The following is a 14,220-nucleotide window of genomic DNA, read 5'->3' on the forward strand; positions in this document are numbered from 1 at the left end:
AGCAGCTCCCCATGACCTTCCCCCCACTATGAATCGCCTTTTCCCCTGCCTTCACTCCGCTGCCTCCATCTCCTGTACTGTCTGCAGTTGCTGTCTGTGACATGCTGCCCCAGCCCTGGTGGCCTGTCCCCACTCCAGGGCCTCATGGCACCTTGGGGTCTCTCCTTGCAGTAGAGTGGAGCTGCTCCCCCACCTTCTCGCCGCTGCTGGGAGAAGCTGTGATTGACAAGCTGAAGGACCTGCACTTCACCATCCAGGGGCTGGTGTCGGTGAGTGCTGGGGGTGCCCACAGCGGGCAGGGCTCGGTAGGGAGAGCTCACAGCTGGGAAAAGCCACAGGCCATAGTGCAGCCTGCGAGGATGGGATCAGGCACTGGCACAGGCTGACCAGGGCAGTGGTGGGGTCGTCATCCCTCGAAATGTTCAAAAGATGTGTGTTTGGTACTTGGGGACATGGTTTAGTGGTGGCCTCGGCAGTGGTTGGATTCAGTGATTTTCGATGCCTTTTCCAACCTTAATGATTGTTTGTGTCCGTGATCATTCTGAGCAGGAACAATAGAATTGTGCCATGCTACGTGCTGTGGGCACAGCCTGGGCAGAGCCAAGCGTGTAGGGCTGGGAGAGGCATCTGTCTGCCCCCACACGGCCGCAGCCACTGACAGAGGGGAACCTCCCTGCCAGGGTGCCTGGGGACTCGACAGTGACAGGCAGAATGGGCCCATTCACCCAGTGCCTGATTTATCCTCCGTCCCCCATCCCACTCCTGTCTCCACCCAGGCTCTTCCTGGGCAATAAATCAGTGGCTCATTCCTCTGCCACCTGCGCAGTCCAACCCCTCGCCCCAGCCTCAATGTCACCGAGAGGGGGGGACCAGCCCCATCCCCATCTTCGGGAGCTCAGCAACATCATGGCTGGTGGGGCTGTGGCTTTCTGCTGTTTTATCTCCCTGAGAACCACAAGAGCCGTGCCTGGGCCAGCACCAGGGACATGGGGACTGTGGTGGGATGGAGCTCAGGATGGGAACAAGGACAGATGCTGGGATAAATGGGGTCACCCTTACCAGGAGTAGGCAGGCAGGGAGCACTGATTCGGGGAGCAGAGAGCACCCTTGGTGAGGTGAGAAGGGCTTAGGCACAGCAGCAGTGCCGAGCCCGGGAGCACTGTCAAGGTGGGAGCTGCCCTCAGTGCGGCAGGAGGGGCTCGAGCAGAGCCTGAAGCAGCATGGCTGCCACAAACTGCTCCAAGCCCATCAATCACACTCTCAGAGCTGCTTCACAGGCTCCTGTCGCCTTCATGAGTGCCTGGAGGCCTGGCAACATCTGGCAGCTTGACTGGGCTTTAATCAGAGGTTTTAATCACTGTCACTGTGCTCCAAGTCCTTGCCAGTGCTGGGCCAGCTCCCTGTCTCCAGGGGCTGGATCCTTACATGCCCCAGGGGATCATCAACACCCCAGTCCACAGAAGCACTGAGTCTTTCAGGCTGGAGCATCTTTGGCAAGGGACATTTGCAATGTCCATTCCTTCCTCTGCGTGCCCCAAACCCACCCAGCAGGGTCAGAGGGATTCTCTAGTGTCTCGTAACAAGAACTTTGTACAGGAGGGGAGGTAAGAGCCAGTGACTTGGACTGTGGGATCCCAGTTGAGTGCTCCTCATGGTGTACTGGAGCAGTGGGCTGGGGGGAATCCTCCTTGCCTTGCTGGCCAAGCCAGGAGAGGCGTGGGCATGCTGAGTGTGCTGCTCTCCTTGCAGGGCACGGCGTACCACATCCGCGTGTCTGCTTACAACATGAAGGGCTGGGGTCCCCCACAAGCCTCCATGCCCCCCTTCGCCATCCCTTCCAGTGAGTACCCCCGGGAACACTCCCATGGGAGCCAGCCCAGGGTGGGGGGGTCAGGGCAGCTCCCTGTGCCATCCAGGCGTCCCTCTCACTGCTGGGATGCAAGTGAGCGGACCCAGGGGCAGAGGCAGAATTTGGAGTCTCAGGCCAGGCAGGGAGGCTGTGCCTGGGGGTCTGGGATGCTGCCTCCAGCCAACAGGTGCTTTGCCAAGTAGTGATTTTTCAGCCTCGAATTAGCCTTGCCTCCTGGGAAAGGCTGAGCCATTTCAGACCACCTGGATCAGCTCATCCCCCAGAGGAAGCTAGGAGGTGGCTGAGCTAGGATTCTGAATGGTCCTGGGTGGCAGTGGCCTCTCACTCTGTGCCACCAAATGGTCTCTCCCATCCAGCCCAGACCCAAGGACTTGCATTCCCTGGCATGGAGCTGCAATGGGGGTCATGAGCCCCAACAGAGACCAGCTCTGGGCTGTCAGCACTCTCCTCCCCATGCTGGCTCCAAAAAAAAAAAGTAAGGATACAGCCACTGGATGTCACACAAGGCACCCCGGGGTGCTGGGTGGAGAAGGGCCAGGAGGACTGAGCTGGAAGGAGCAGCCCAAAGGGTAAAGTTCAGGACTGAGGGGGCTCCAAAATGGCCTCTGCCTCTTGTCACCAATCCCAAAACAGGTGCCTGTGTGGTGTCCCATGGGATTGGTGCTGTGAATGAGTAAGGAGCAGCCCCATGGGAGGCTGAGCTTGTCCCAAGGATCAGGCCATGGAAGCACATCCTGTACCACCATGCTGGAGGCACCCAGGGAGCAGGGCTGCTGCTCCCAGGAGCAGTGAGGGCGCTGAGAACAGGTGGATGTGAACAGTGATGGGTCAGAGATGTGCAGCCCCACACACAGCTCTGACTGCAGATCCACAGAGCACTGAATCACCAAAAATCCATTTGCATGTCTAGGAATGCACATAGCAAGGGCACAGCAGTCCACTACCTGGGCTTTATCTTGTCCCTGTCATGTTTGCACCCACTTTAAAACCCATTTGCCACCTCACACAGGTCACATTCCCTGTGACCAAGATCCAGGTGGCATCAATTAAATGTGTGGCTGAAGTGAATCAGACAGGAGTGGGCTTTATTTATTTTATTGCCAGTAATATTTCTCCCTTCAGTAGAGATCCCTCCCTGGCCCAGCAGAATATAGTCAGGCACCTCCCTGGGTGTTTTTAAAGCTACTAAAAATAGCGGCAAGTTCTAGCCAAAGTTAACAGAGCTGAACTTTCCATGGAAAACAGCAGCGGGCAGGACACAGGGGGTGTTTAAAGCAATTAATATACAGTTGAGGGAGAAGAGCCGGCAGGTCCCCAGCCCTGCTCACGGTCCTGCTGCCATCCCACAGCGGGTGGAGCTGGCGGGAGTTTATTTATGTGTTTGTCGAGGTAAGCCCAGCTCCCAGCACTCATCTGGAGTAACTGGGGAAGACCTGGAGGAAGAGACTGGAAAGAATTTTATTTTTTAAGGCCAGTGAAGTGCAGCAGCAACAGACAGAACCTTGTTCCTTCCCTCTCGTGTGTCCCTGCCACGCTGTGGGGAGGCCAGGGGTGGTCACAAAGTGCTGTGCAGAGCGGGATGTTCCTGGGAAGAGTGGCACAAAACCGGGGATCTCCCAGCACACCCTGAGGTGTCCAGCACCCACAACTGCTGCCATGCTGTGGCACTGGGGAGACACCCAGCTGATGTGGGAGGAGGGGATAGAAACCCCTTTTTCCCCAGGGCAAGGGGTGCTGGGGGTGATGCCCGTCTGTCCCCACAGACTGGCGGGAGTATGATGGCCGGGCGCCACGGCGGAGGGGACAGGCTGAAGCTCTGGACCATCTGCTGGGCCAGGTGAAGACCGTCCACCAGCACTGCATTTGCCACGGTGAGCCCACAGCACAGTGCTCCAGGGAAGCCGGGGGGGGAGTGAGCAGGGCAGCTGAGTCCACCGGGGTTGTGGTGTGATCCACAGAGCTGGGGTGGTGCAAGAATCGGTCTGTGCCATGGATGAGCAGAGCAGGGAGACAGCTCAGGCAGTGGAGACCTCAGCAGAGCCTTCCCAACGGGTTGGCATCAGCTCTTCATCTCCTGCTGCGTCATCCTCTGCTCTCTGCTCCACAGAGCCCTGCAAGAACCAGCCCCAGAGCAGAAAGCATTCGGTCTCCAAGAGCCTCAAGCACCTCTTCCATCCTGGCAGCAAGTTTCTCAAGACACTGAAGCGGTGAGAGGCTGGTGCACGGGGTTGGTGAGAGCCCCTGTCCCAGCCGGGCTGTAGAGCTGCCCATCCTGAGACCTGTGCCTGCACACCGGGGGCTGGGTACTCCGAGCAGGATCTGCACTGGGAGTGAGCTGATGATGTCAGTGGAGATGAGTGCCATGGCCCAGAGATCCAAAGTTTTCTTGGTGTCTCCATTTGGACTAGCCAAGCTGTGCTGGTGCCCAGATCCCTGCACCACCTGACCGTTACCTGCACCCCACCTTGTTCAGATCCAGAGTGTTCCCTGCACAGTCTGGCCCATCTCTGTCCCATTGTGCTGCAGGGTCATGGGCCATGGTATCTGCTTGGGTTCCTGCTCCCATACCAGCCACAAGCCTCTTCTGCCATGGGCTGCTGGAGAGAAGTGCAGACCTGGGGCAGGGCATCTCCTCTCCCCTCAGGAAAGAGACCCTTTGGGAGATGGAGCTGGCAGCTAGGGATGGCACTGAAGTCTGTCTTCCGTCCCATGCAGGGGCCTCTACCTGACAGCCATCTTCTACAAGGATGACAATATTCTGGTGACTCATGAAGACCAGATCCCCGTGGTGGAGATTGATGACACCTATTCATGCCTGCTCATGCAGGATTTCCTCTGGCTCACCAAGGTAGGTGGCCGAGGGGACTCTGCTTGGGCAGAGGTCCAAGAGTGCCAGGGTGACCCAGACAGGTATCAGGCAACACCACTGCCCCTCCAGCCCGGACACTGGGGCTTGGCAGTGCAGGCAGCCCATGGCCTTCCAGCTTGCTGGGGTTCAGCACGGACTAGGAAACTTCCAGGGAATGGCATTTCATCCCAACCCCTGGGAGCCCAAAGATGGATGACAGACCAGTGCCACGCTGGGCAGGCTGTGTGCCGGGGTGGCTGGGCACTGCCTCTCCACGGGGATACCAGTGGCTGTTGAACTGCTTCCCCTCAGCATCCTGCCTTGGCACCTCTCTCTCTGCTGTAGGATGTACAGGGAGCTGCTGCCAGCTCCTCTGATGTCAGCAGACTTGGGGAAAGGGCATGTGGGCAGCTCAAGGCCAAAATAATTTGCTGTGTGGTCCTTATCTACTGATGGAGAGTGCTTTCTTCTCCCTCCCCACCTTGGCCAGCTTCTATTCAAAGTTAAGGTTTCAGTCCTAGATGAAGATGGATGTCTGAGTGGACATGGCTCAGGGCTGCCCTTAGGTACAGACACTGGAGAAATCTCAGTACCTATGGCACAGGGATTTATTTGCACCCCTGCTGAGAGATGCTGCATGCCCAGGCACATTCCTAACCCAACTCAGAGAGGCAAACGATTTCCCCAAAACCCCCTGGTGTGACCCAGCTGCAGCAGTGGTGACACTCTTTGGTGTGCGCAGGTGTCATGTATGTGGGATGAGATCCTGTGGCTGCGGCAGTGTGTCACTGTTTCCCAGTCCTCCTGCTCCTGCATCCTGCAGACTCGCTTCAAGATGCTGTTGGCCATCTCGCAGATGCAGGTGAGGGTCAGCCTGGTTGTGGAACAGACACTTTAAGTGGGACACTGGGGTATGAGCTCCCTTGGGAGCAGCACGTGCATGTGCCATAGTTGGGATAAACCCAGGATCTGCTGGCCATGACTGTGTGTCCCTGCCAGGACTCTGGCCATGGGACTGTGAGATGCCAGGGGTCATGGCAGTCCCAGGAAAAGGGGCTGGGGACCATCAGGGTGCTTTTCTGGGCAGACTGGTTTCCAGCAGGCAGCTGCAGGCACATCCCAGCTGCCCAGAACCACCATACTTCCAGGATGTCCTCTGACCCTCTGCTTTCTCCTGCCTTCCCACCCTCGCACAGGGACTGCTGGGCATCCAGGACCTGGGGCAGGTCTTCTTTGAGCCCATCAAAGACAAACAGGGCAACATCCTCATCGTCACCCTGAAGGAGGTGAAAACCAACCAGACTTTTGAGAGTGTCCGCTGGGTCCCCATCTGCAAGCTGCAGACCAGCCGCAAGTCCGTGTCCTCCCCAGAGGAGCCCACTGCTCTGGACACGCTGCTCATCTCCCTCCAGGTGTGTCTTGGGGCAGGGATTGCAGTGGGCGCCCCTGGGGAACACCAGTGCTCCCTGCTCCCCCTCGGCCTGGAAAGGTCACAGCAGAGGGGGAGCAGAGCCCAGCCAGCCTCCAAAAGTCCTATTGTTTCAAGGGGAGGCATCAAGGTGATCCCAGATTCACCCTGACAGTACCAGGTTGTCTTCCTGTGCTGCTCCCTTCTCCAGCTGGACTGGCTGTGCTATGGCATCAGCACAGGCCCCTCTGTGAGGACTTGCTCAGTCCAGCAGTGTCTTTGTTCCTAGGACAAGCTGGCTTATCACCAGCGGAGCAGCCATGCCCTCTCTGCAGGCCTCTACCTGGGCTACTTGAAGCTGTGCAGTGCCGTGGATCAGATCCGAGTGCTGGTGCCAGAGCAGCTCCCCAACATCCTGTGCCATGTCAAGATTCGCTCCAACCCCAACATTTCCAGGTGGGATTTGCAGGGCTGCTCAGCCAGGGCAGCCAGGCTGCTCTGTCCCACCCAGGCTAACAGCATCCGTCACCTCCTGCTTCAGCAACAGCCTAATATTCCCACTTATCCCTGTCATGCAGCGCTCTCAGGCACAGCGTGGGATTGTTAGGGTGTCCTGTGTGGGATCAGGGCTGAACTCGACAATCTTTGTGGATCCCAGCCAGCTCAGCATATTCTGTGATTCTGATTCAGCCTAGAGCAAACCAAATTCCCTCTCTACCTCCACCACTCCGACATTGCTGGGGGTGCTGCGCTGTCTGGGAGAGGAACAGCCAGGCAAACACAGCTTTCAGAGAAATTGTGTCCACATCCATCCAAACTGCTCCCTCCTTCACCTGTCTGTCTCTGGCCTTCTGCAGGGAAGAGTGGGAGTGGCTGCAGAAGATGGCCAGCGTGGAGGAGCCTGTTCCCACAGATCCAGAGGTTGACAGGTCCCAGAACCCCTTGTTTCAGGAGCTCCAAGTGGCCATCAAGGAACTGATGACCCTGGTGAACATCCCGTTGCAAGAGGTAGAGACAGGAACCAAAGTCTGGGGCAGAGGGAGGGGACGGGGCTATGAGCATGGTGCTGGTGGTTGCAGCAGGTGGGGAACTGCATGTCTGGTCCTCCTTGTGGACCTGGAGCACCCGGATTTTAGTGCTGTGCAAACAGAAGGTGAGTGGTGAGTCTGCCTGCCCAGGGACAGTGTCCACAGGAGCTGTTTGTCCTTCCCACACTGTACCCCCAAAGCAACAACAGCAAATCTGGGTTTGTTACTGCTGCCAGTGGTTTGATCCTGGGCAGCACGAGACTAGCCCAACTCTGCCCCCTCCAAAGCAGTCTGGTCCCTGGCCAGTGCTGGTCTGGAGCTGCAGCCCCTGGGGCCAGACTGTATGGGGAGAAACCTTCCACCATGCCAAGTATCTGCTGGGAAGCAACCCACCAGCACCAATGACAGGCATGTGCTTGTGGCTGGGCAGCTGGGAGGACACCTCCCTGAGCCATTGCTGGTGGCACATTTCTGACACCCTGCCGTGGTGACTTTGACCAGAAGTTTTGAGACTTTTAGGAAAAATTAAAGAAGAAGTGATGAGATTATGCAGATTTTGCCAGAAGCAAGGAGCCTCTGGTTATGTGCTGAAGCTGCAGTGTCCTGTGCCTGCAGGTGGTCCCTGAGAACTACTCTGTGCACCAGGACTGGGCAGAGGACTCACCAGGTGATGTGTGCAGCTGTTCCCTACACTGTCTCCTTGCAGGCCAAAGACTTCCGTCTGTACAGCCAAGAGGTGCTGAACTTTGGGGATCAGGTCTCCTTCCTGCTGCTGCTGCCTCCATCAGATGACGTCTGCACTGCTCCAGGCCAGAACAACCCCTACACCCCACACTCTGGCTTCCTCACACTGCCACTGCAGATCTTTGAGCTGGGTGAGCAGAGGGAATGCCAAAACCCAACCCTGTTGGTCCCCCTCTCCTCTGAGGTCTCCTGAGAGCTGGGCTGTGCAGTGGGATGGCTAGAATTCCCTCATGCCCTGGGGAGGAGGCATGGAGGGGTGTACTGAGGGCTGTCCAGGTGGACTAATGGACAGTGTTGTCTCCTCATCTTGGGTGTAGGGCATCCACAGCATGGGACCTCACGTTTTTCATCCTCCCTTTTGTTTCCTCTCCCAGTCCACTTCTTCACATATGACAGGGAGTTCATCACGCAGTACTGCCAGGTGTCCGCCCTGCTGGAGCTGGAGTCACTCCTCTCCCAGCAGAGCCTCAGGGAGGCCTTCTCCGATGCCGAACTCTCCACTGCCAAGCAGAGGCACCAGCAGGTTCAGGACTACATCCAGGTATGGTGTGGGAGCCAGGCTCGACAGTGCCCATAGCCTGCCAGGACTCAGGCAGCAACATCTGCACCAGGGCTGTTCCCTGGTCATGGCGGCCCTGGGGTATTTCTCTGATGTAACTGATGGGCAGCAACAGGCTGGTCTTTCAAAGATTCATGGAATGGTTTGGGTTGGAACAGACATTAAAACTCATCCAGTTCCACGTTCCACTATCCCAGGTTGCTCCAAGCCATGTCCAACCTGGCCTTGGACACTGCCAGGGGTCCAGGGGCAACCACAGCTTCTCTGGATACCCTGTGCCAGGGCCTTCCCACCCTCCCAGGGAGCAATTCCTTCCCAATATCCCATCTAACCCTGCCCTCTGGCCGTGGGAAGCCATGCCCCCTTGTCCTGTCACTCCATCCCCTTGCCCTGTCTATCCAGGCGCTTGTTTGTCCCAAGTCCCTCTTCATCTCTCTTGGAGCTCTGTTAGGCACTGGGAAGGGGCTCTGAGGTCTCCCTGGAGCCTTCTCTTCTCCAGGCTGCAGTTGCTTTATCAAGCAACTTCTTACTGCAATGATCACATTAAAAATCCCAAGGAGAGACCCAAAAGCTTCAGCACTGCACATGCCCTCCTTGCTAGAAAAGGGCCTGCATGTGCACTTTGGGATGGACTTGCAAAAGAGCATCCCACAGTACCCCTGTCCCCAGCACCCCTGCTGAACCAGCAGCGGATTCCCCCAAAGCTCTGGGGAGAGGTGTGTGTACAGACCCCGTGTTTTGCCATGGGACTTTCTTGTTGCTGTCATTGGCTATGTGAAAGGGCTCCTCCATTTCCTCTGTTGGCAGCAAATGGAGGAGATATGGCGAGAGATGCGCTGGATCATGGATGTCCTGCAGCATGCCCGCTATAAGCAGCCCTCCTGTGGGGTATCTCTCAGTGGCTTCCTCAGCGAGGCCGGGGGGCCAGTGAAGGAGAAAACCCAATCCTCTTCGTCCCACCCTGACTACCTTCCGTCCCCAGTGCCCTCACCAGAGACCAGCCGCAAGCTCAACTCTGGTAAGGACCCAGATGTGCAAAGCTCCTGCTTGGTGGGCTCAGGTGCTGCCTGTGCTCAGTGGGTCGGGGTGGCCGCACCCAAGGAGCCGGCAGGGCTGGAGCTGGGAGTCGGGCAGGGCAGTCAGTCTCAGCCAGGGCAGGACCCGCTCTGCTGTGCCGTGGCGAACGCAGCTCAGTGTGCCACAAAGGGGGTAAACCTCAGAGGCTTCCTTGGGTTCCACCTCAGCAGGGGCTGTCCACAATCAGGCTGAGCCCCTCTCTGCTTCTCTCACCCCTCGCAGACTCACACGGGCTGTCGGATGAGGAAGGCTCCTCGGAGGTGTTCCTGGCCACTGACAGTGACTACGACTCCAGCCGGGCGCAGAGCCCAAAGGAGCTGGACTTGCTGTACTCATCCTCGGGGCCCGAGTGCTGCAGCCGGCGGGCGGCCCGCACCCTGCGGGACAGTGCCCCCGATGTCCTGCAGAGCCATGAGCTCAAGGCCTCCCCGCCAGTGCCGCCACCAGCGGAGGAGCCACAGCCACCACCCAAGCTCTATGACAGTGACTTTGTCCTGCCCAGCCGGCAGATCGAGCTGCTGCGCATCACGGAGAAGCGACAGGCGTACTGCGTTCGGACCAGCAGCCTGGACTTCCCCAAGCCCCACTGCCCCGCCCCGAGAAAGTCCTGCCCCGGCTCCGTGGACAGCTCCCCAGCAGAGAGCAGGACCACGGGCCCCTGTGGCCAGCTCAGGCTGGGGACTGGCTCAGCACCCAGCCCCGAGTGCGGCCGGGGCAGGCAGGGCTCAGAGCCCGTCTGCTGGACACGCTCGGATGAGTGGACTCAGAACTTGCCAGAGCAGCAGCCAGAGCAGCCCAGGGGCTTGGCCGACCAAGGGAAGAAGCCGGGCTCTGTCACCTTGAGGGTCTGCCCTCAGTACGAAACGGGACTCTCCAAAGAGACCAGTGTCAAGGTACCAAAGCCTGTAGGAGGTGGCAGAGCGGTTCTGCCATGCCCGGAGGGACAGGGCTGCCAGGATGGGGACAGCAAGGCTCATGTGCCCCATACCTGGGGCACCTCCCCATCCTACACCATCCCAGGGGTGAGGTCCCCTGGAGACCCGCAGCACTCCTGCCCTGACTCCCTCTGTCCCTGCAGTAGTGATGAGGTTCCCAGTAGGACAGGGTGTCTCTGCAGGAGAGATGGCTACAGCTGCAGAAGGAGTGAGCCAGGGCCACATGTAGTGAATTTTGGGGACAAGGCGGTGGGGGTGAAGTTCAGCTCTTGGTCTGTAGTTCAGCAGGTGACAATAGATTGGTGCCACCCAGTGTGGGCAGGCAGAGCAAAGGACACATTGCCATGTCCTTGTCACGTTCTTGCCACATCCTGGTGTTCAAACACATCATCCTTCTGGGCCAAAATTCAGCTGTCACCCCTGCCCTGGCTGTGCTCCTCCTACAGCCTCCCCTTCCCAGGTGCATGGTCTCTGCTCCAGCCTTCCCCATTAGGGAAGAGAGAGCAGGAGCCTTTTGTCTCCAGCCTGTGGCAACTCCAGTGGCAGAACTCACTCCAGTTCCAGCTGGGGCAGCAGGCAGAGTTCATGCCATGCCCCTTCAGACTGCTGGAGCAGCTGTGTGACCTGACTCCTCTCCATGAGGGCTTTGCTGCCAAGAGCTGACCCCCCCCAGCTCTGATCACTCACACATGCTCCAGGTGGGATCCCCCATAGAGGACATCCCCCAGGACACACATCTGGGGCAAGTCCCCTCTGGCTTTGTGACCTCCTTTGGTCCCAGCCATAGACATCCTTCCCCTGTTGAAATTTCCCTTCCAAGACATTCCTAGTGCCCTGGACTGAGGATGATGGAGCAGAAAATCATTAAATCATGGACTGGTTTGTGTTGAAAGCAACCCTAAAGGAATGGCAGAGGAAGAACAGAGCCAACAGGCTGATTGGTTTATTGCTGGTGAGGTTTGATAGCCAGTGTCTCTGCACCCAGCCAGGACATCCTAGCAGAGACAACTCTGCCTCACCGGATTATTTTCCATTTGAGGAATGCCCATAGATTTCTGTGGAACTGAAGCGCAGCCCTCGGGTTCTTGGCGGGCTGCCCGTGTGGCTTTTGAAGTTGCAAAGCTCTGGACACGCCTGCTTGAAAGCGTTTTACGATGTTCTCCTCGAAGAAAGGCGAGTTCAAAGGCACGGCTCCTCGGCTGGTGTAAATCAGCTGAGCCCTGCCACGGCTGTTTAGGGCTGGCAGTGCTCACATGGGCCGAGGGTTGGGACCACCCTGCCGGGGCAGCGCTCCCAGCGCTCCTCAAGCCCTCACAGATGCGCCAAAGGAAATGCTGCCTTGCCTGGGCAAGGATGGATGTCCTGCCTTTGGGCCTTTGAAGCCAAGCAGCAGCTCCCAGGGTTAGCAGCTGGGATGAGCTCATTTTCTTGACAGGATTTGGGATTCACAGGGCTGTCCCCAGGGAACCAGAGGGCAAGGGTAGCTGTTGGTGGGAGAACCCCAAGCTTGTGCACGGGATGAGATGTAGTTCCGTGTTCCAAAGAGGTTTCAGCTGTAGTTTGGCAGAGCTGTTGTGGTCCAGCTGGCCTGAGGGTCTGGATCCTGCTCACAAGAGACACATCACACAGATCCCTCCATGGTACCAGGAGCAGAACAGGGACTGTCCCTCTCCAGCTAGAGGTGATGAGAAAGTGGGGCAGTCACAGCAAAGCTGCAGGTGAGACATGCAAGGGTTGAGTGGCAAGGGCTTGAAGAGAGGTGTGGAGGCAGGAGAGCAGTCCATGAGTTTTGGCCCTGGCCTGCCGGGACACCCCTTGGGCATTCCCTGGGCATAGTGTGCCCATGGCTCTGTACCAGGCTGCTGCCACCTGCTCACGGGCACCACTGGGGCAGCTGTGGTCTCCTCCACCCTCACCATACCTCCATGCCGTGCGCTGCCTCCAGCCCCTGTTCCTCCTCACTCCTCCCCCTTACCATCCATCTCTCCCACCTCTTTCTCTCCACAGCTGCACATCACCAGCCAGACGCCTGCCAGGGAGGTGGTGAAGTTGGTGGTGCTGGAGATGAACGGCCTCTCGCGGGATGTGCTGGGTGTCTCGGCCGCCGTCTGCTACGGCGAGGAGCAGCTGGAGCACTTTGGACTGGTGTTCGCTGCCGACGAGAGTGAGCGGTGGCTCCCCGATGACTTCTTGCCTCTGTCCCTCCACACCAGCCAGCCCGAGGGACGGTTCTACGTTCGCATCAAGGAGACGTCCCCTCTGGTGCTCCAGTACGGGCCAGCGACCACCGTATGAGAGCAGGAGAGCCGACGGGATGGAGTGGAGACCTCCACTTCCAGAGAGCAGACAGCTCGTCTCTGATGCTTCCTTCTTCCACAGACACCCTCTCATCAGGCATCCGCGGGGTGGAATGGGATCATACTGGGTTGTGTGTTATTTGTTCGTGCTATTTTTTAAATTTTTTTTTTTTTTTTTTTTTTTTTTTTAACCAAAGAGACATTGAGACTCAGTTTTTCTGACTGGAGAAGAAGAGGGTGGAGTCCGGAGACCTCAGAGCTCAGGAGGAATCTCTGCAGGAATGGAATTTTTGAAAGTAAACATTTTTAAGGAGAAAGAGGGGGAGAGAGAGAGAGAGGAAAAATATTACAAGAAGAAGCAGCAATACTTTTTTTCCCCCTTTCTTTTTTTTCTGGAAAACCTTGTTTGGGATTCACTAAAGGCAAAGCCACAGAGGATTGCTGGGGAGGGCTGTGGTGTCAGTGAGGAGAGGGCAAGAGCCACAAGGACAACCCTGTGTCCTGGGTGTTTTCCTTTCTGCCCTCCTTTCACTGCACCTCGAGAAATGATTCTTGCACACAGTTCTTGAAACAAAATTATATTAGTATTTTTATTCTGAAAAAAAGTCAATAGTGATTGTGCCAGAGCCACTGGAAATGGGTAAAGGTGAAGACCCTTTGACTTGTGTCCAAGACTAAAGGAACCCATGCAACCAGCCCCCTGCAATCGCAGACATGTCAATACCACACTAGAGATTTGCTATAGGGCATCTCCTGCAACCCCCTGGGCTTCCCTGTCCCCCTGGGTGCCCTTTTGTTCTGGTGATTGTGCTTCTCTAGTATGTCCTACAGCATGACATTTTGTTAGCCACTAGGTCTGTTAACAAGGTTACTTTTCTGATCTCCTGTGGTCCATAGTAAAGGCGACTGCTTCTCACCGCATGTCACTTGTCCTTCTTGTAGCTTGGTGCGTAGCATTCCATCATCCATCTCCCAAACCAGCCCTGATTCCAAGGAGGAATCCCGTGAGTGTTTAGTGGGATGCTTTCCACACTGTGACTGTGCTTTCCACAAATCACGTGTGTGGGAGCAAAGTACAAGTCAAAAATGGTCTTCTGGGGATTCATTGCTCTGTAAGGCAGCAGGATAAGCTTGGGCGTGCCAAGGCATCACCTCCATGGGGTGGTGAAACCCCAGAGCTGTAGGGCTGGGTGCCTAGGTCTGGTCCTGCAGCCTTCACTAAGGGAAGAACGCCAGGAGAGGCACAGGGATGGCAGCAAGAGCTCACAGCTGTGTCACAGCTGGCACAAACGCTGAGAGCAAGGTGTCAGTCTGGCACCCCTTGGCAAGGTGAGGCTCCCGATGCTGATGCTCCTGCAGCAGCCACCTCACTGCCCTTCCCTTGGCATGGAGGGATCAGGGCTGGGCAGCAGCCCCCCGTCGCTGGGTGCCAGGGTGCAGGAGGGGCTCTGTGG

The 14,220-nt window shown here is 57.2% G+C and overlaps 1 protein-coding gene across 3 annotated transcripts in view; it reads left to right on the top strand.

The window, feature by feature from the left end:
* The window catches only part of LOC136297821 (ankyrin repeat and fibronectin type-III domain-containing protein 1-like), a 214,904-nt gene extending 201,950 nt beyond the window's left edge, over positions 1-12,954 (top strand). For all 3 annotated transcript variants that reach the window (XM_066198069.1, XM_066198070.1, XM_066198071.1), the window contains 14 exons: positions 172-269; positions 1,750-1,840; positions 3,634-3,741; positions 3,978-4,077; positions 4,586-4,718; positions 5,461-5,580; positions 5,915-6,130; positions 6,416-6,582; positions 6,984-7,134; positions 7,861-8,029; positions 8,273-8,439; positions 9,265-9,475; positions 9,757-10,427; positions 12,477-12,954. In XM_066198069.1, coding sequence (XP_066054166.1) covers positions 172-269; positions 1,750-1,840; positions 3,634-3,741; positions 3,978-4,077; positions 4,586-4,718; positions 5,461-5,580; positions 5,915-6,130; positions 6,416-6,582; positions 6,984-7,134; positions 7,861-8,029; positions 8,273-8,439; positions 9,265-9,475; positions 9,757-10,427; positions 12,477-12,764 — 2,690 coding nt within the window. In that variant the 3' untranslated portion in view covers positions 12,765-12,954. The remainder of the gene's footprint in view (positions 1-171; positions 270-1,749; positions 1,841-3,633; positions 3,742-3,977; positions 4,078-4,585; positions 4,719-5,460; positions 5,581-5,914; positions 6,131-6,415; positions 6,583-6,983; positions 7,135-7,860; positions 8,030-8,272; positions 8,440-9,264; positions 9,476-9,756; positions 10,428-12,476) is intronic.
* The last annotated feature ends 1,266 nt before the right edge of the window (positions 12,955-14,220 follow it).

This window comes from Chamaea fasciata, unplaced genomic scaffold (genome assembly GCF_029207755.1).
Source record: "Chamaea fasciata isolate MVZ Bird 193981 ecotype frontalis unplaced genomic scaffold, bChaFas1.0.hap1 SCAF_16, whole genome shotgun sequence".
Classification (NCBI taxonomy): domain Eukaryota; kingdom Metazoa; phylum Chordata; class Aves; order Passeriformes; family Sylviidae; genus Chamaea; species Chamaea fasciata.